This window comes from Elephas maximus, chromosome 19 (genome assembly GCF_024166365.1).
Source record: "Elephas maximus indicus isolate mEleMax1 chromosome 19, mEleMax1 primary haplotype, whole genome shotgun sequence".
Lineage (NCBI taxonomy): Eukaryota > Metazoa > Chordata > Mammalia > Proboscidea > Elephantidae > Elephas > Elephas maximus.
Genome location: NC_064837.1, coordinates 36,429,448 through 36,448,205, shown reverse-complemented (window position 1 = coordinate 36,448,205; position 18,758 = coordinate 36,429,448). Strand labels below are relative to the sequence as shown.

At 48.7% G+C, this 18,758-nt stretch overlaps 1 protein-coding gene across 6 annotated transcripts in view; it reads left to right on the top strand.

Moving 5' to 3' along the window:
- Positions 1 to 18,758, top strand: part of MSI2 (musashi RNA binding protein 2) — a 471,444-nt gene that overhangs the window by 376,004 nt on the left and 76,682 nt on the right. For all 6 annotated transcript variants that reach the window (XM_049861313.1, XM_049861312.1, XM_049861314.1 and 3 more), the window contains exon 8: positions 7,915 to 7,997. In XM_049861313.1, the coding sequence (XP_049717270.1) occupies positions 7,915 to 7,997 (83 nt within the window). The remainder of the gene's footprint in view (positions 1 to 7,914; positions 7,998 to 18,758) is intronic.

Genomic DNA, 18,758 nt, shown 5'->3' with positions numbered 1-18,758 from the left:
TCAGGCCCTCTCCGTTCAGGCTTGCAGGAAAATCCTTCCAGGCAGTTGAAACCGATTTGACACATCTGTTGTGGCCCATAGAAACCAAAACACAAGTTGCCATTGAGTTGATTTCAACTCATGGCAACCCCATGTATGTCAGAATAGAACTGTGCTCCATGGGGTTTCCAGTGACTCATTTTTTGAGAAGTAGATCACCAGGCATTTGTTCCAGTGCATCTCTGTAGAGATTCAAACCTCCCATCTTTCACTTAGCAGCCAATCGCATTAATCATTTGCACTGTCCAAGTAGCCCATAAAGGCAGCCCAGAAATGTTCTGAATTGGGGGTGGGGGGTGGCCCAAGATGAAATGTCGATAACAGACAGCTAACTGGCGTTGACTCCTTAGGATGAAGCATGAAGACCACATGTGCCTCCTGGCCCAGGCTGGTCCCCTTTTGTTCTCTCTGAGTCATATGGCCACCACACCAGTCTTTGAACACTTACCACGTCGTGACGATCTGCTGCAGAGAAGCAGTGGGGTCATGATAGGAGTTTGGAGTTATGGCTCCTGGGTTCACCCCCTGCTCTGCTTTCGGGGCCACATCACTGCGGACAAGTCACTTACTCACCTTGGCTGAGCAGTTGAGCAAAGCAAGAACAGCGGATCCTGCACCACCTCTCACGGGGTTACCTCAGGGACCAGGTAGGATGATGTATGAGGAAGCATTTTGAAACCAGAAAGTGTTCTCCTTGCCCAAACCCACGAATATTGCTGCTTCGCCCAACACTGGGTTATTAGCAAGAAAGTTGTGTGAGTTATAAATACACTTGCATACACATACCTTAAATTCCTCATGGGATACTCAGAATAAATTTGACAATCTGGGTTTTTTTTCTGCCCTACCCGCCCCCCGCCCCATTAACCAAGTGTGTTAACTCGTGACTTCCATTGATTTTTACTGAGGACTTGTTAGACTCTGCGACTGCCCATTAGTGTTCACTGACCTATATGGTAAGAGAAGAAAACTATGTTTGAGGCTAGAAGGAGGCTATTCCCATCTCCCTCTCCCTAATCTTAAAAAACAAAACTTAGCAACTTAACTGTCAGATGTTCCTCAGTACCTGCTGTTGAAGCAGGTCATTTTAATTTTGAGGTATTTGAATTTCAGAATTCTATTCTCTTCTTCTGTGTGTGTGTTCTATAGTCTTGTATTATTCACATGAATATTCAGTTTTATTCATTTGAATAAAAGGGAAAGAAGGTTTGACTATTAAATGCTTATCTCCTAAACAGAGCTTACTTGCTAGTTTCCAGTAATAGCCTCATTCAGGAGGATGCTATAGAATATCATTTTTGCATGCTCCCTGTCAACTGCTACCCTAGGTATGGCCATTTTAGAATTCGTTTTTGTGTGGGGCTGACCTTCCCAGCACCTCCTTTGCTGACTCCCAGCACCCTCGAGAAGCATGAGGTGCAGGTAAGGTGGGGGCTTTTATGAGGGCCCATGCAGTTGCCATTTTGCTCATGACAGGTGAGCAGGGTTTCATATGGGAGCTAGGCTGTTGTCTCCCAACTTTTGGCCCAGTGACTCCTCAGCTATCAGTTCCTGGGGTTCCTCTCCATTCTCTATGGCTGGCTAAACCAAAAAAAAAAAAACCCCATTGCCATCAAGTCGATTCCAACTCATAGCGACCCTATTGGACAGAGTAGAGCCACCCCATAGAGTTTCCAAGGAGCACCTGGTGGATTCAAACTGCTGATCTTTTGGTTAGCAGCTGTTGCACTTAACCACTATGCCACCAGGGTTTCCAGTGGCCGGCTAGAGTGAGTTTAAACGCTGGAGTTCTCAGGCTCCAGGGTAGTGCCTGAGGGCCAAGGGAAAGTGGAGAAGCTGAGCAAGAGGGTGGTCACAGGGTCATCCCAGAGGGCCTGGATGGAGTGCAAGCCCTTGTGGACCTGCTGGGGTCAAAGACCTAAGCCCCGGCAGGGACCAGACAAGGACCAACTATTTCTCCCTGCTTCTGCTGCTTCTTTATTTTTTATTGTGGCAAAATATAAAGAGCCCTAGTGGCACAACAGCTAAGTGCTCGGCTGCTAACCGAAAGGTTGGTGGTTTGAACCCACCCAGCAGCTCCAAGGGAGAAAGATCTGGTGATCTGTTCCTGTAAAGTTACAGCCTGGAAAACCCTATGAGGCAGTTCTGCTCTGTCACACGGGGTTGCTATAAGTTGAAAATCAACCTGACGGCATTTAACAATAATAACAAAATACGTATAACATAAAATTTGCTGTTTTAACCATTAACTAAGTGTACAGTTCAGTGGCATGAATTACATTCATTATCCAAACAGAAAACTTTGTATCCATTAAGTAATTACTCTCCAACTCCCTTACAGCCACCCCCTGGTAACCACTAATCTCCTTTCTGTATCTATGCATTTGCCTAGTCTGGATATTTCGTATAAGTGGGACCATGTAATATTTGTCTTTTTGTGTCTGGCTTATTTCACTCATCATAATGTCTTCAAGGGAAACCCTGGTGACATAGTGGCTAAGTGCTATGGCTGCTAACCAAGAGTTCGGCAGTTCGAATCCACCAGGCACTCCTTGGAAACTCTGTGGGGCAGCTCTACTCCGTCCTATAGGGTAGCTATGAGCTGGAATCGACTCGACGGCAGTGGGTGGTGGGTAATGTCTTCAAGGTTTATCCATGTCATAGCATGTATCAGAACTTCATTTCTCTTTATGACTGAATAATATTCCATTGTATGATTATACAGTAGAATTGTATCCATTCATCTGATAGACACTTGAGTTGTTTCCACCTTTTGGCTATTGTGAATAATGATGCAGTGGACATTGGTGTACAAATATCTGTTTGAGTCCTTGCTTTCAAGCCTCTTTTGGGTATATACCTAGGAGCAGAATTGCTGGATCATATGGCAATTCTGTGTTTGACTTTTTGAGGAACTACCAAACTGTTTTCTATCACAACTGTACCATTTTACCTTCCCACCAGCAATGCAGGAGTTCTGCAATTTTTCTACATCCTCGCCAATGTTATTTTCCATTTTTCTGATAATACCCATCCTGTTGTTAGTTGCTGAGGGCATTGTGACTCATGGTGACCCCATGGCTGCAGAGTAGAACTGCACTGTTACGATTCTCAAGACTGTGATCTTTTAGCATCTCTGGGTGGGTTCGAACTGCCAACCTTTGGGCTAGTGGTCGAGCCCTTAACTGTTTGTGCTACCCAGGGACTCCAATAGCCAGTGGGTGTGAAGCACTACCTTGTTGTGGTCTGATTTGCATTTCCCTAATGGCTAATGATGTTGAGCATCTTTTCATGTGCTTTGTGGCCATTTGTCTATCTTCTATGGAGAAGTGTCTATTCAAGTCCTTTGCCCATTTTCTGAGTGAGTTGTGTTTTTGCCAGCTACTTTTACAGAGGCCCAGAGAGGTAAAGGGACTCTCCAGGGCTACACAGCTCGCTTTTTGGCCCTTGCATTTTTTTTTTTTAATTTTATTGTCAAAAATATATATAACAAAAAATTGCCATTTTAACCATTTTTAAGTGTACAATTCGGTGACATCATTCCCCATGTTATGCTGCCATCACCACTGTCCGTTTCCAAAAGATATTTCATGTAAGTGAGATCATTTGGCCCTTGATTCTAAGTGAGGCTGATTGTGCGTTTTGCTTACCTAACTGCTTCACCTCAGTTTAATGGCCTTCCTGAGCTCTGTTGCTGATTGCCTGTTGGGAAAGGAGGAGGGAAGTGATCAGCCCTTCCAGCCCCCCAGCCTTCCAGGCTCATATAGAATCTCGAGGTCCAGCATGCTGTTCAAAAGACTATGATGCCAAAAAGGACTTTTCCCACCCATTACTTTGTCCCTCCCAAATTTCTGACCTTGTTGTTTTTGTCCTTCATGCCTCCTTTTAACTTATTTTGGGGTTGTTTGCCACTGAGTTCCTAATTCATTATAAATGATAATGCACCTGTGAGATAAAAATGATTATACGTTAAGGAATAACCCTTATTGGTAATTAAGTGTGTCATTGCTTCTTTGCGTTCCCCAAGTGGAATAAATAAATGTTTTAGACATAATCAAGTTTGTTTTCCCAATTCAGACCAAACAGACAGGGATGTTGAAACGATATAGATTCTTTAAAATACTGAAAATGAGCCTTGACATTGCAAAGTGTTATGCATCCAGGGTACGTAGGCTTGAAACCCAGGCTATCTCCTTTAATCAGGAAAATCATTTTTGTGATACTTGCATTTTGAGTCCTGTGGGGTTAGGGACGGGGCCAGCAGGGAGAGTGTCGGAGTCAGAATTTGAAATGATGCGGGGAGTCCTACCCCCGCCCTTCCTGGTGCCACAGTCTGCATTTTAATTCCTGTCTCGCAGCTCGGTCACCCTTCTTCCTTTTTCTGAATGTGGTGCAGGGTGGGAAATGAGGCAGCAGTGAGTTCCAAATGGTACTGGGCCTGGAGCAACAATGATTTGCACAGTTGACTAGGCAGGAGCTGGGTTGCTGCAGAAAAGCATCTTCCATGGCAGTAAACTGACCCCTTAGCACCCATGGTGACTTGACTTGACTTACCCTGGTCTCTATGCCAGGATCAAGTACATGTGCTCAGCAGCAAGGTGGCTTTAAAATAGGCCGTCTTCTGCTGGCCTGGCACCTGTTTCATGCTCTCTTGGAATCACAGGGTTGAGTTTTGCTCATCCGTCACACTCTCTTGCCTTCTCTCCAAAGCCACATGTTTGGCCACAGCAATCAGCCTGGCTGGAGGAAGGAGCGTGTGACCACACTCCAAGATAGCAGTGAGGTCCCTCTTAAAACTATCTGTCCTGGCTTCTTTAGGGATTTGCATGGTATCTGGGTTTGGGCCCAGGCTAGAGGGGCAACCTTCAGAGACAAATAAGCCACAGAGTGGTCCCCAAAGCTGGGAGTGAGAATGGAGAGGTTAGGTGTCCCTGAGTGGGCCCCTCTGACTTGTGCCTGTTAGAGAGTGAATGGCTTAATAAGCAGAGGGCATGGTGTTCATCTTTGTGTCCCCGGCAGTGCCTGGCACAGAGGCACCGTCTGCGGAGGCTGTAAATGCCAAGTGAAGGACTGAACCAGGCTTGAGGGGAGGCAGCGACTCACGTGGGTGAGCAAAGATGCTTACGCCCAGGAGGAACAGATATGGATATTCAACCACAGTTACTCAGCCTACTATGTGTTAACCAGTTGCCATCAAGTCGACTCCGAATCTTGGTGACCCCATGGGTGCTGGAGTAGGACTGTGCTCCTTAGGGTTTTCAGTGGCTGATTTTTTGGAAGGAGATTGCCAGGCCTTTCTTCCAGGGTGCCTCTGGGTAGGCTCAAGCTTCTAAGCTTTTGGTTAGCAGCTGAGCAGCATCCAGGGACTCCTACTATGTGTCAGGAGCTCTGTTTCATCCTGGGAACCCATAGTGCATAAGGCCACAGGGCTACTGGGTGCTCGGGTCTGGAGCCAGTATTGATGAGTTCCCTGCTCTGCTGCCTGAGGACCCTTTGAAGGACTCTGCATCTCAATCCCTTCTTGTGGGGCCAGTTAGGAGCACGTCAGGCTCCCGGCTCTTGGAAGGTGAACAGGAAGAAGGGGATTAACCCCTCTGTGTGCTCCAGGGGTCTCTGCCTGGTGGGAGGTTTCACCTGATGGCTTTTAAGGCCCCTCCCAACCCCAGGTTCCAGGACGTCTTTGGGAAACTAAAACTGTTTGGAGGTAGAGATGGGAGCAAACACACCAAAACCTAAAGACAAATAATCTGGGGACTGCCTCTGGATGTGGCATTTGTCCAACTCTGCACGTGATAAATGGGACCAAGAGCCGAGGAAACAGCAATGTCCATCAGAGGGAACCGGTGTCCTTGCTGGAGATGACCCTGAGGATAGCCTGATGGCTTTCTCTTTAGGGACCTAGTGTCACAGGCATATAAACCTGACGAAATGTTTGTGTTGGGCCTCACTTCAAACAAAATCTTACCAGGTCTGATGGCTGCTTTGGGCCACAGAGGCAACTTAGGACCTAGCTTTCACCAGATAATGCTGGGAGAAGCTTGCCAGTTTTAACCCTATAGCCTGACATTCCACCATATGTGTCTATAATGGGTTGGGCTGGGTTGTGGTGTGTTTATACTGTGGAACCCTGGCCCGATATCTGGTGTGTGGTAAGCATCTAGTAAGTATCACGGTTACCATTTGTGTGGTGCCCCTAAACCAAAACCAAACCAGTTACCATCGAGTCAGTGGTGACTCATGGTGACCCCGTGTGTGCCAGAGCAGAACTGTGCTCCATAGCATTCTCAATGGCTGGTTTTGGGGAAGTAGATGGCCAGGGCTTTCTTCCAGGATGTCTCTGGGTGGACTCAAACTGCCAACCTTTTAGTTAGCAGCCGAGCACATTAACCATTTTTTACCACCCAAGGACTCTCCTGGCCCTTTGTGTTACTGGAAATCGCACGAATGCATTCTTTTTTAATGAATACATTCTTTTCAGAGGAATCTTCTAGGCCCTGGAGGTGCTCAGTATCTCTGCTGCCTGGTCCCTGAGTTTCCTTAGAAATTGTGGTATTAGAATTAGAGATCCGAGGGCCAGAAAGGACCTGAGAGAATCCTCTCTCTTTACCTTGGGTTGCTGGGATCCGAACTAGACATGGAATCTTTAAGAAGCAACACCTCTATTTTACCCAGGAACAGGAAACACTGATTATCACAGTACAGAAACAGCCATTCCAATTTCCCGATTTGGCGTACCTGGCTTTGTGCTTGTCCAGGTTCCTATCTTGGCAGAGGAGAGTCTCAGGAATCCTAACGTGCATTGTGCTGGTGACCTTAGGGTCGCCAGCGTCCAGGCTCACCACTTAATTTCCAGGTGCAAAACCCGAGGCTCAGAAAGGGGAAGGGACTTCTCAGGACTCCACGTAAGTCAGAGGCAGCGGCAGAACTTGAACCCAGGCCTCCCACCTCCCCGTCAGGGTGTCTGCAACCACTGCTTGCGTTCTGTGCGTTCTTAGCACTGAAATTGTGGTTGGAGTCCATCCGAAGGGTGGGGGATGGGGGGTCCTGCGTTTGGATCTGTGCAGTAATAAGCAGGGCTTATTGAGTGGTGTCACAGATGGGGCAGCCTGCTGGAAACCCTGTCGGGGGTGGAAGGAGAAGAAAGAAAGGGGCAGGAGGGTAGGGAGAGGAACTCAGGTTGGTGAGTAGCGGTTGCCTGCCAAAATTCTTCAGTACGCCTTGTCTAGCAAAGCCGGCCTCCAGCCGAGTAAATACAGTGGATAGCTGCCGGGCTGACAGCAGGCATCAAACAGTCCTAAACTGCCCCAAATCCGCAGCACTTTTGAAGCAGCGGTAGAAAAAGGATGCCTATGCACTACAGAGGCCTGAAACTTTTAATAGTTTCTTCCCGGCCTCAGGATGTCCTGATGAGGTATTAGAGGAAGTAATTCAGGAAGAAAAGGACAAATAACCACCTCCGTCTGAAGGCTGACCCGGGGGCTGGCTGGGCCAGCATGCAGAAAGGGCAAGCACGGCCCGCAGCCATCCCTGCAGCCCCCATTAGCCCACAGGCCCGCCTCTGCCGAGGGTGCCACAGGGCTCTGACCCTTGGAAATAACAGACAAGTAAATTTCTTGTTTGCTTCGGGGCACATGGAAACCACACAGGGCCCGCTGCATGTGGGTGAAATCATTAACTTCTCCTCTCTGTTGGAAGGGTGCTCGGACAAATTAGAAATCATTGCCTGGACCTCAAGGCCCTTCCCTGGGGGTCTGCTCCACCTACGCCCAAATCAGCAGCCTGTCGGGACTTCAGGACATAAAAGAGAAACGCACAGACATGCCAGAACTAAACTCACCCCTCTTCTCTCTGTTCCTCCCCCCCTTTTCCCTTTAGGGTTTGGCTTTGTCACTTTTGAGAATGAAGACGTTGTGGAGAAAGTCTGTGAGATTCATTTCCATGAAATCAATAATAAAATGGTAAGTTGGTGGCTTGTGCACTGAAATGGGATGTTCCCCTCCCCGCCCCCCACATCTTTGTCTTGCAGACTGTTGCCACCACTGTCATGGTACTTGAAGGTGGACAGGGGTGGGCACGGGGGCTAGGCTGTGAGGGTCCAACGCCATGAACGGTAGCCGTTAAGGACAGGGGTTGGCAAACTTTTTCTCTAAAGGTAAATATTTTCCGCGTTGTGGGCCATACAACCGATTGCAACTTCTCAATTCAATACAGACACAAATGGTGCTGTGTTTCAATAAAACTTTATTTATGGACACTGTAATTTAGACTTCATATAATTTTCACTTGTCACAAAGTATTTTCTTGTGATTTCAACCACTTAAGAATGTAAAAACCATTCTCAGCTCACGGCTGTACATAAATAGATGGTAGGGGGAGAGGTAGGTTTGTCTGTATGTCATCATTGGCTGACCCCTGGCTTAGGGTATGCTTTTGGTGTTTGGCTTTTGAGGGGCATCCTAGATGTGAAGTTTGTGGCACTAAATTATTTCTATCTTTGTGCCCTGCTGGATAATTAACAGTCCCCTTTGCCATGAAGGTAGATAGTTTCTACCCTCATGATCAGCGGCCCTTTAAAGTTCCTTTGCCTCTTTAAAGTTCCATTTCCTGCGCCAGCAGCCTCAGGAGAGATGGCTGTTGGATTATCTGAAGTTTGGAGTGAGGGAGGAGGCTTAGAAAAATGACCACCAGAGGGCGCCATACCATGTCTAGAACATACACACCGCCCTGGAAGCCTCAAACTCCTTTCTTCTAATTGAGTAAGGGGTGACAAACCACTTCCTTGTTGGTTCCAGAAAATGGGAGCTCAACAGATGTTTTTGGAACCACCGCCAGGTCATTTGGAGCCAAAACATTTTCGTTGGCCAACAGAACCTCCAGCCCCAAGGGAAGAGGGAGGGGAAATTTGCGTTTCAATCGAAGCCCTAACTTTGATATTTTCTTCCTTTTGTCAAAACACTCCTTGCTTCTGAAATATGCATTCAGATGTGCATTGTATACTGGTCTGATATGTGTTCACCGACTTTAAATTCAATAATAGAGCTTTTAGTGTAGATAAGATCAAAGCAATCTGCTTAGCGTGTGGTGCTACGGGCCTGATTCAACATTTGACTTGCTAATTTTTTCCCAGGGCACAAAAATAATATTGTTCATATTGTTCCTCACCGTCATATGCATCTGAAATGGAAATACTGTTTCTTTGCATGCAGTATGTTGGAGATGTCAGCTCAGGCGTTAAAATGGCACAGGGGAGTTTAAGCATATAGGAATCCCCCAGGTCACCTCCTAGGCTTTTTCTGCCCCCAAATACAGGTGCCTTCCAGTTGGCACCTGTCTCTTTGGGTAGGTTACTGCTTGTTATTGTTTAAAAGCAGAGAGACAGGGAGCGTGAAAGGAAGTCTGCCTCCAGAGGCCTGCTATTGACAGACTCCAGGGAAGACTGCCTGGGCGGCATAGATGCTGGCAAACACCATTCCTGTCCTGCGGGGACTTAACGGTTCATCAGGAAAGGCCTGGTGCAGACTGGCAAGAGACCGTGCTGTGTGTTGTCTGGAATGCATACCTGTGGCCCTTCACTCATTTTTTTCCTCTTAAATCAGTGCTTTTTGTCCCCTGCCCCGCCCCGCCCAAATTGAGGTGAAATTCACAGAGCGTAAAACTTAACCACCTTAAAGTGAACAATTCAGTGGTGTGTAGTACATTCACAGTGTTGTATAGCCACCACCTCTATCTAGTTGGAAAATATTTGCATCACCCCAAAATAAAACCCCTTACCCATTAAATGGCGAAACCCTGGTGGTGCAGTGGTTAAGTGCTATAGCTACTAACCAAATGGTCAGCAGTTCGAATCCTCCAGGCGCTCCTTGGAAACTCTGTGGGGCGGTTCTACTCTGTCCTTTAGGGTCGCTATGAGTCGGAATCAACTCGACGGCACTGGGTTTGGTTTTTTTCTTCTTTTTTTTTTTTTTACCCATTAAGTAACTACTCTCCTGCCTCCTCTCCCCCTAGCCCTAAGCAGCCACTAGTCTGTGTTCTGTCGGGGTCAGCTTGCCTCATGTGGACATTTCATATAAATGGATTCACGCAGTATGTGACACTCTGTGTCTGGTTTCTTTCACTCAGCGTGTTTCTGAGGTTCATCCATGTTATCACATGTATCAGTGCTACAATATTATGGCTGAATAATACTCCATTGTATGGATATACCGCAATTCATTTATCTCTTCATCTGTTGATGGGCATTTGGGTTGTTTCCAACTTTTGGCTATTGTGAATAGTGGTGCTATGAACGTTTGTGTGGAAGTTTTTAAATAGTAGTTTTTCACTCTTTTGGGGTATATACCAAGGGGAATCCCTGGGTGGTACAAACGATGAACACACTCAGCGACTAACTGAAGGTTGAAGGCTTTAGTTCACCCACAGGCACCTCGGAAGAAAGGCCTGGTGACCTACTTCTGAAGAGCCAGCTATTGAAAACCCTACAGAGCGCAGTTCTATCCTGACACACACAGGGTCTCCAAGAGCCGGAGTGACTCCATAGCAGCTGGTGGTGATAGTACTCCGTCCCAGGAGTGGGGCCTTCACTACTGACTAGCTTTGAAACGAGCCAGAGAGGTGGGTGAGGAAGGGCTTTATTCTCCTCATGGCTCCAGTGGGAAAACTGAGCCCAAGGGATATGCCCGAAGGCTGCCCGGAGAGTGTAGAGCATGGGTCTGGAACTTACTGGCTGTCAGATAAACTGTGTCGACAAGTATTGGAGCTTAGAGGGTCAGAGAATGCACCCTCAGATGACCCAGGGGGAGTTGAGGTAGAGTTTTAGCCCCAGAAAGCTGACATGTGGGCTGGCTTGAAGCCAGAGAGGTTGAAGCCATTTCGCCCAATCCCTTTAAGTTTACCACCTTCTCTACCATCCAGATGGAGGTTGGCTGTGCAGGTGCAGGTAACCAGCAAGGGTAACTGCCATAGTGTGAGGGTTTCTGTTGTCTTTTGAGTCTAGTGCTTGCTCTTTAAGAGAATATACAAAAATGGAAGGAGACAAAGAAGAGGTGGCAGGGGGCGGGGGCGGTATAGTGGTTAGGATCACAGCTTTGGAGAGTTCAGTCCAGGTTCCCAGCTCAGCCCCACCAGTTATCACTCTAAGGGGGAATTTTGAGTTATTGGAAGAGGACCTTGGGGTGGGTCACTGAACCCCATTGAGATCCAGTAAAATGGGGTGATGGTACCACCTCATGGGGTTGTTGAGGACTGGATGACAGAAATACTGTGAGCGAAGGGCTTGGCACAGTGCCTGGCACAGGGTACAGGCTTAATGAACGTTAGCTCTTGTCGTCAACATCCAGCTTCCCCTGCCATCTGAAGCAGGCTGGAATTTAACGGGTGTTGGTAGAGAAGCCTGAATTGTGAATTCCTTTGGATTCTCTTGTGCTGGTTTCTACTTCTGCGGTCCAAAGAAAAGGAAACGAATTTAAACTGAGCGATGGACAGAATTCAAATTGGAGATCCGGAACTCTGAGAACTCCAAGACTGCCAAGTAGGAGCCCGGACGGTTGTTAGAATGTACGGAGGCGTGTTTTGTAAACTGGACTGCGTGTGAAGCTGTAAAGACAGATCTCATTTAACTGTTGCCATCTCTCTGTGCACGTGGCAGGAACAGGCAGATGCCCGTGCCCCTCCAAATGTGCCCAGAGCTCCAGTTTCTTCCTGTGCGCAGATAAGACCTCACCACTGATCAGCCGTGGCGAAGGACTTGAATCCAAGGCTCTGATTCTTAATCTAGTACTCATGTGCTAGGCACTTAGCAGGCCCTTCATAAATATTTCTGAACCAAATACAGGATGAAATGAGGAACCATGTGACCGTGAAGCACATCACAGTTTCCAAAGCTATTTCCCATCGAATTTGGTTGGTGAAACTCCAGGGCATTTGTAAAATGTAAGGATCCTTCTCTGCTACCCAGGAGAGCCAGCAGTAGGACAGAGGACCAGGAGAGCTGCTTTCGGGGGCCTGGGAGCATAGGAACCCCCATCCCACCCCATACAGGCCCTGCCTTAAGGAGGTCTCCTCCAAGGTGGTAGCAGCGGGATGATCAGAAAGACCTCACCTGACGCCTCCCCCTCCACATACACACACACACACACACACATACTCTCTCTCCCCCAGTAGCTAACGTTTTTTCAGTGCTAGCAATGTCCCGGAAACTCTGGTGGCATAGTGGTTAAGAGCTATGGCTGCTATCCAAAAGGCTGACGAGTTTGAATCCACCAGGCGCTCCTTGGAAATTGTGTGGGGCAGTTCTACTCTGTCCCATAGGGTCACTATGAGTCAGAATCGACTCCACAGCAGTGGGTGGCAGTGGGTAGCTACATACTCTGCTAACCACTTTATACCTCTCATTTCATTTGATTGTCACACCGCACCCACTGTGATGGGGGTACTCACTGTTAACCCCCTTTTAGAGATAACCATAGTGAGGCAGAGGGAGATCGCCTAAGGTCCCATGGTCAGCAAATGCAGCACCAGCACTCCAGCCCGGAAAGCTATACTCCAGACGTGATGTTTATAGCCACAGAGCTAAACCCCTGCTCCAAGGATCCCCGGTGGCACAACAATTAAGCACTCAGCTGCTAACCAAGAGGTTGGTGATTCAAAGCCACTGAGCTGCTCCACAGGAGAAAGACCTGGCGATCTGTTCCCCTAAATAGATTACAATCTAGAAAACCCTGTGGGGCAGTTCTGCTCTGTCACAGGGGGTCACTATGAGTCGAAATCACCTCGATGGCACCTAACAACAACAACAGCACACCCCTTCTCCAGGCTGCAAGGGACTTTATTAAAGGTTACCTAGCCGGCTACAGGCCTTTCCAGGCCATCGACTACCCCCCACTCCCAGTCGGCCATATTGGGGCCATGTGGTTCCGTGTTCTCCTAATAGAAGAGACAGGCCACCCAGGACCAGATGCCCCAGCTGGGGAGAAGGGCCAATCTTGGGCTTAAGTGGTCCCGGTCAGCTGAGGATCTCCAAGCCTTTTCCTTCCCTGCCTCTGAGGCAGTTGGGCAAGGGGCAGAGGGGGCAGCTGGACACCAGCCAAGCCCAGGCCTGAACCCACGACCCGAGACTCAGTCCTGTCCTGGCTTCGCACAGGTCAGAGTGGAATGCAGGCGTGGCTCTTTGTCAGTAAACACATATAAACGCTTACACGGAGCCTCTCCTGGCCCTTGGGAGAGAGGCTCCTCTGTGGTCATTTTTGAGCCCCAGTGTGGGAGGCAGCTAATAACTCCTCCTGCAGCGTCCTCTGATTGCAGCAGCCCCCAAGCAGCAGGGACATAGGCTTGATTAATCGCCGGAGCTCAATCTCAAAGCAGCCTCCTGGTGCTAGGCAGCCAGGGGGAAAGGAGGTGGGAATTAACAAAGAGCCGGCTCTAGTGTCTTCGGAGGCCTGGCTCAGTGCCACCTTCATTGGGTGAGAACTTGGGGTACAGATGGAAGGGTGTCTCGAGCAGAGCCTTTCTCCACGCCTGATTCAGCGGAAGGAAATTGTTGTTCACCATACATGTGGTCTTCTGTCATCATCATGGGGTCCTTATTCCCATTTTATGGATAAGGACACTAGAGCTCAGAGAGGGGAGGGACTTGCCACAGTGGACAGTTAGTTCTAAGTGGCAGAGCCAGGATTTGAACTTGTATTCTTTACACTCTACCCTCTTGTCAACTTAAGCAAACCTCTTTATGAAAAATCTGGATTTATGACTGGTGAGTATAAGAAAGGTGTCATGGATTGAATTGTGTCCCCCAAAATATGTGTATCAATTTGGCTAGGCCATGATTCCCAGTATTGTGTGATTGTCCACCATTTTGTCATCTGATGTGATTTTCCTGTGTGTTGTAAATCCTAATCTCTGCCTGGGGTTAATGAGGCAAGATTAAATTATGTTAAGGAGGATTAGGGTGGGATGTAACACCCTTACCAGTTCCCTTCCCTGATCCCCAATGTAAGGGGAGTTTCCCTGGGGTGGGGCCTGCACCACCTTTCATCTTATAAGAGAGAAAAGGAGAGGGAAGCAAGCAGAGAAGGGAGAGTTCATACCACCAAGAAAGCAGCGCCAGGAGCAGAGTGCGTCTTTTGGACCCGGAGCTCCTTCGTGGAGAAGCTCCTAGACCAAGGGAGGATTGATGACAAGGACCTTCCTCCAGAGCCAACAGAGAAAGCCTTCCCCTGGAGCTGATGTCCTGAATTTCGACTTCCAGCCTACTAGACTGTGAGAGAATAAACTTCTGTTTGTTGAAGCCATCCACTTGTGGTATTTCTGTTATGGCAACAGTAGATGACTAAGACAAAAGGGTTTCTATTTGCTTTATACAACGACTACTATAGGACTGGGAGAGTCCCTGGGTGGTGCAAATGATTAACACACTCAACTGCTAACCAAAAGGTTAGAGGTTCAAAGCTACCCAGAGATGCCTTGGAAGAAAGGCCTGGTGATCTACTTCCAAAAAATCAACGATCAAAATCTCTATGCAGCACAGTTCTATTCCGACACACAAGTGGTCGCTGTGAGTCAGAATGGAGCCAAGGGCAACTGGTACTATAGGATTTCTTTCAGAATGTCTTTTTTTCTTATTCCTTTAAGGTGATCTGATTTGCAAAAATTTGCTAAGCGACTTGTGGGTAAAGCAACCGTGCCAGTTTGGCTTCCCATTGCATTGGAATGAAGAGGAGGTCTAGACCCTTGGTAATCAAGATGTGGTCCATGGACCAGAGCCCTGGTATCACCCGAGAGCTTGTTAGAAACGTAGAGTCTCCGATCCCACCCCGGACTCTTGAATCAGAATCTGCATTTTAACAAATCCCCAGGATCTGCGAGCACATTAGAGTCTGAGAAGTCCTCACCTGGCATCACTGTGAATGATAGATAAGGTGGGAGTTGAGGGTCATAAATCATCCACCCGATGTCGTTAGGAAGGGACCTGAGAGTGAGGAGACTGAGGGCCTGAGAGCGTGGAGCTGGACGAGGTGGTCTGGCCCCCAGATCCCAGACCAGTCTGGTGCTCTCAGCACCACCGCACGCTGCCTGTGTGATCAGAGAGAGATCAGGTCTCCTGGAGAAAGCTCTGGTGCCAAGGAATGCCCCCTGCTGGGATGCCAGTCCTTCTGAGCACGGACTTGGAGCATGGATGATAGATGGTGCCGCTGGCACCCTAGCGAAGAACATGTGAGGAGCATCTATCTGGTTAAGGCTAGACCCCTCTGAACGACGTGTATAAGCCCTCATCCCAAGCCAGGACCTCTGGATTGTTTAGCAGCACCGTGGGCTTCGGAACACGCAGGCCCAAGCCTGGTTCCCAGGTCCACCACCTGTTACCTGTGACCATGAGCAAGCACCCCACCTACCTGCACCTGTTTCCTCCTCTGTAAAATGGGAAGCTGATATAAAGCTCTGATTTGGTTCCTGGCCCTGGGTGGTCTTTTGGTCTTTGCCTGTTCCGTTGTAGAGCATGTAATCCGATAGCCCTGAAGGAATAAGAACTCCTGAAAACTCTCTTGGTAACTGCTAGTTACTTCCATTTGGCCTGAACAAAGGATCAGCAAGCTGCGAAGAGCCCGGCAGTAAAAATTTTACTGTTACAACTACTCACCTACTCAGCTCTGCCACTGTGGCGTGAACACAGCCATCGTCAGTATTTAAGGTTGGGGCTGTGTTCAAATAAAACTTTATTTTACAAAAAAGGCAGCAAGCAGGATTTGGCCCACAGGCTGTAGTTTGTAGACTCCTGACCTAAACTAATCCAGCTCCAGGTAGGCACTATAAGGGTACTTCTTGTCTCAAGGGGCCAAGAAAAGGCTTTTAGCCATGTGATCAGAGAGGCTCACTATTAAGCTAGCATTTTATTAGTCAGGAAGAGACAGAGTGGGGCGGGGAGTGTGCCCCACACAGACACTGGGCTTTGGGGTAGCAGCCTCCAGAGGTCTCAGTGCTTTATTCTTCTGGTATATCTGCTTCATTCTTAGGAGGAGCCCCAAGCACTGAGCGGGGCAGGGGGTGGGAGGGTGGAGGGGTAAGAGGACAGTCAGAGCGGGGTGGTATCAACCCGGGAGACCTTCCTGGCAGTGGGGGCCACATGCAGCTCATCTGCTACGAGGTTGCATATGCTCCTGCCCCACCACTTACTAGCTTTGTGACCTTCGGCAAGTTACTTCTCTGTGGCTCCCTCTTCTGTAAAACAGGGTAACGAGGGCACCTACCTCAAGAGAATTAAGACTTGAAAAGGGTTGGAGCAGAGCCAGGCCATAGCACACTCTATGAAGCAGTGTTTTTACTTTGACTATTCTCATCATAGTTAGCATTTTTTTTTATTATTATTCTCATCATAGTTAGCATTATCCCTAGAATTACTTTGTTGAACAAATACGTAATCACAAGGTAAGGTAAGGGCCTGCTTGAAAGGCAAGGCTGTACCATGCAGGGGAGCAGGTCCTGGGCAGGAGGGGACCCCTGTCTCCTGGACAGGGAGGGATGTGTATGAGGTGAGCCCTCTCAGCGCTGCTGGCTGGTCCTGAAGGAGAGAAGGCACCCAGGCTCCCACCCCCAGAGCAGGGCAGGAGGAGCGAGAGCTTCGATTTTCTAGGCCCCAGGGAAGCTGAGTCAGACCTTTCTTTCAGCTGACCCACTCTCAGGGGTGGATTATCCAATAGGCAAGGTAAGCACAGTGCTTACCAGGTCATCTGTAGTGAACAATTCACATTTTTTCACCATGTCAAAGATTCTGCTTCTAGTTTGGCTGGCATCTGTCTCTCTCTCAACCCCACAGCACCTTCCTACAGAATCAGAGCCTCTATTCAGATTTACAGTCTCTGACAGGTGAGTGACCCACTCAGCAAGGTAAGCAAGGGCTTGTTTATGCTTACTTCCTAATCACATGAGTTTCATCACGTGTAAGCCCATGCTTACCTTGCTAATAGGGTAATCTGCCCCCGCCCATCCTTTTGGGAGGTTCTGAAAAGCCCACTTCTAAAAGCAGATGCTGATGGAATCTGAGGCTGCCACGCTTCAGCCCAGGACCCACCTGGGGTTGATCCCCTTATTGGAGGCCTCTGGGTGGGAGGAGGCAGGAGTGGCCTGAGATGGGACTCGGGGCTGTGGTGCTGGGGCCAAGCCGTCCCGAGAGGCAGCCCCAGATGAGGGTAACCATGTAGGCGCTGCCCCCTTGCAAGGTACCGCAAAGACTGGGCACAAAGACCCTCCCTCTGGCTCCTCCTGTTCAGCCCCACAGACAGAAAGCTGGGTCAGGAGCCAGCTCAGAGCATGGGGGCGTGTAATGTGGGTGGAATTAACTACGCTTCTGTGTTCACGATCCTATTTGTAGCATCGTTCTCACTCGTAAGCTAATTTTAGCCATCCATTCTGCTTCTGTTGCCATTTATAAAATGAGAATGTCAAATGCAATATTAAACAAGCAGGATAAAGGCAAAAAAGGAAATGCCAGAGAGGCATTTAATAAATGAACCTAGTGTTTATGTGAGGAGGGAGTGATCCTGGCCCCCCACACGTCACACATGCACGTACCGCCGTTTGTGTACAGACTGCTAATGAGGAGCGAGTGATGGGTATATGGGGTAGGCCGTAGATGTGGAGCGGGGAGCCTGGGGTGACTGGATGGTGAGTGTCTGCAGCTCTTTGAGCCGAAGTAATCTGGCCTGCGGGGAAGTGGCCTTGGCCATGCCAGTGCCCCAGTTGCCTGGGTTCTGGCTTGTTTGCCCTTTATCTGCCCTTGGGCAGCATCATTGCAGGAGGATCAGGAAGGCAGAGTGTCCTACCAGTATCTCGGGGCCCAGCACCCCTGGGCTTTTCCACACGTGCTGCCACCGGCACCCCTAAATACACCTGGGGTGCAGGTCACGAGGCAGGAGCACAGGAGACCAGTTGAAGAGGCTGTTCCCTGCTCTCTTTGCCACTCTTCAGAGGCCTGGAACATTCTCCTGATTCCTGGGTGGTGCAGTTAACACTCTCGGCTTTTAATCAAAAGGCATCTTGGAAGAAAGGCCTGGCAGTCTTCCTCTGAAAAATCAGCTGTTGAAAATCCTACGGAGCACAGTTCTACTCTGAGAGCCATGGGGTCGCCAGGACTCAAGGTGGTTTACGGGTCTTCCTTTTACCCCATCTCTCAGCTGCTTTGCCCTGACTTCCCAGGAAGGTCCAAGCTAATGTTCAATTTGTGTCTTTTATTTTTCCTTCTTTCTTGTAAATGGAGAGAATATATTGGCCATGGGCAGGGTCTCTGGTGAAGCCCACTGTAAACTGGGACTGTGCCTCCAGCCTTGGGCAGAACTCAGGCACCTGCTTAAGGCTGGGATTTCATTTCACTTTGAAATGCCCTTGCACGTTCTCAGAAAGAAAAAGAACAGCTACTGCTGCCACCATCAGCTTTTTCCCCAAATAGTGCAGCCTGTGACACTCCCTCTGTGCGCCTTGCTGTTGAAAGCAGGGAGATGGGGCTCTACCAGGCAGGAGAGGTGAAGGAGAAAGGGTGCAGCAGTTTGCAAAGAGTGTGCAGGGCAGGAAGTGGCCGCTTTCTGTCCTCCTGTCTGCTCCCTGGTCTTCCGGATTTCAGTCAACACAGGAGGATTTCAGTCAACACAGGCATGAGCTGGCTTTATCACCTGCAGATGCACTCACCTAGGCTCAGCATGGAGGAGGGTGAGGCGTGACTCAGCTTAGTTCAGTGA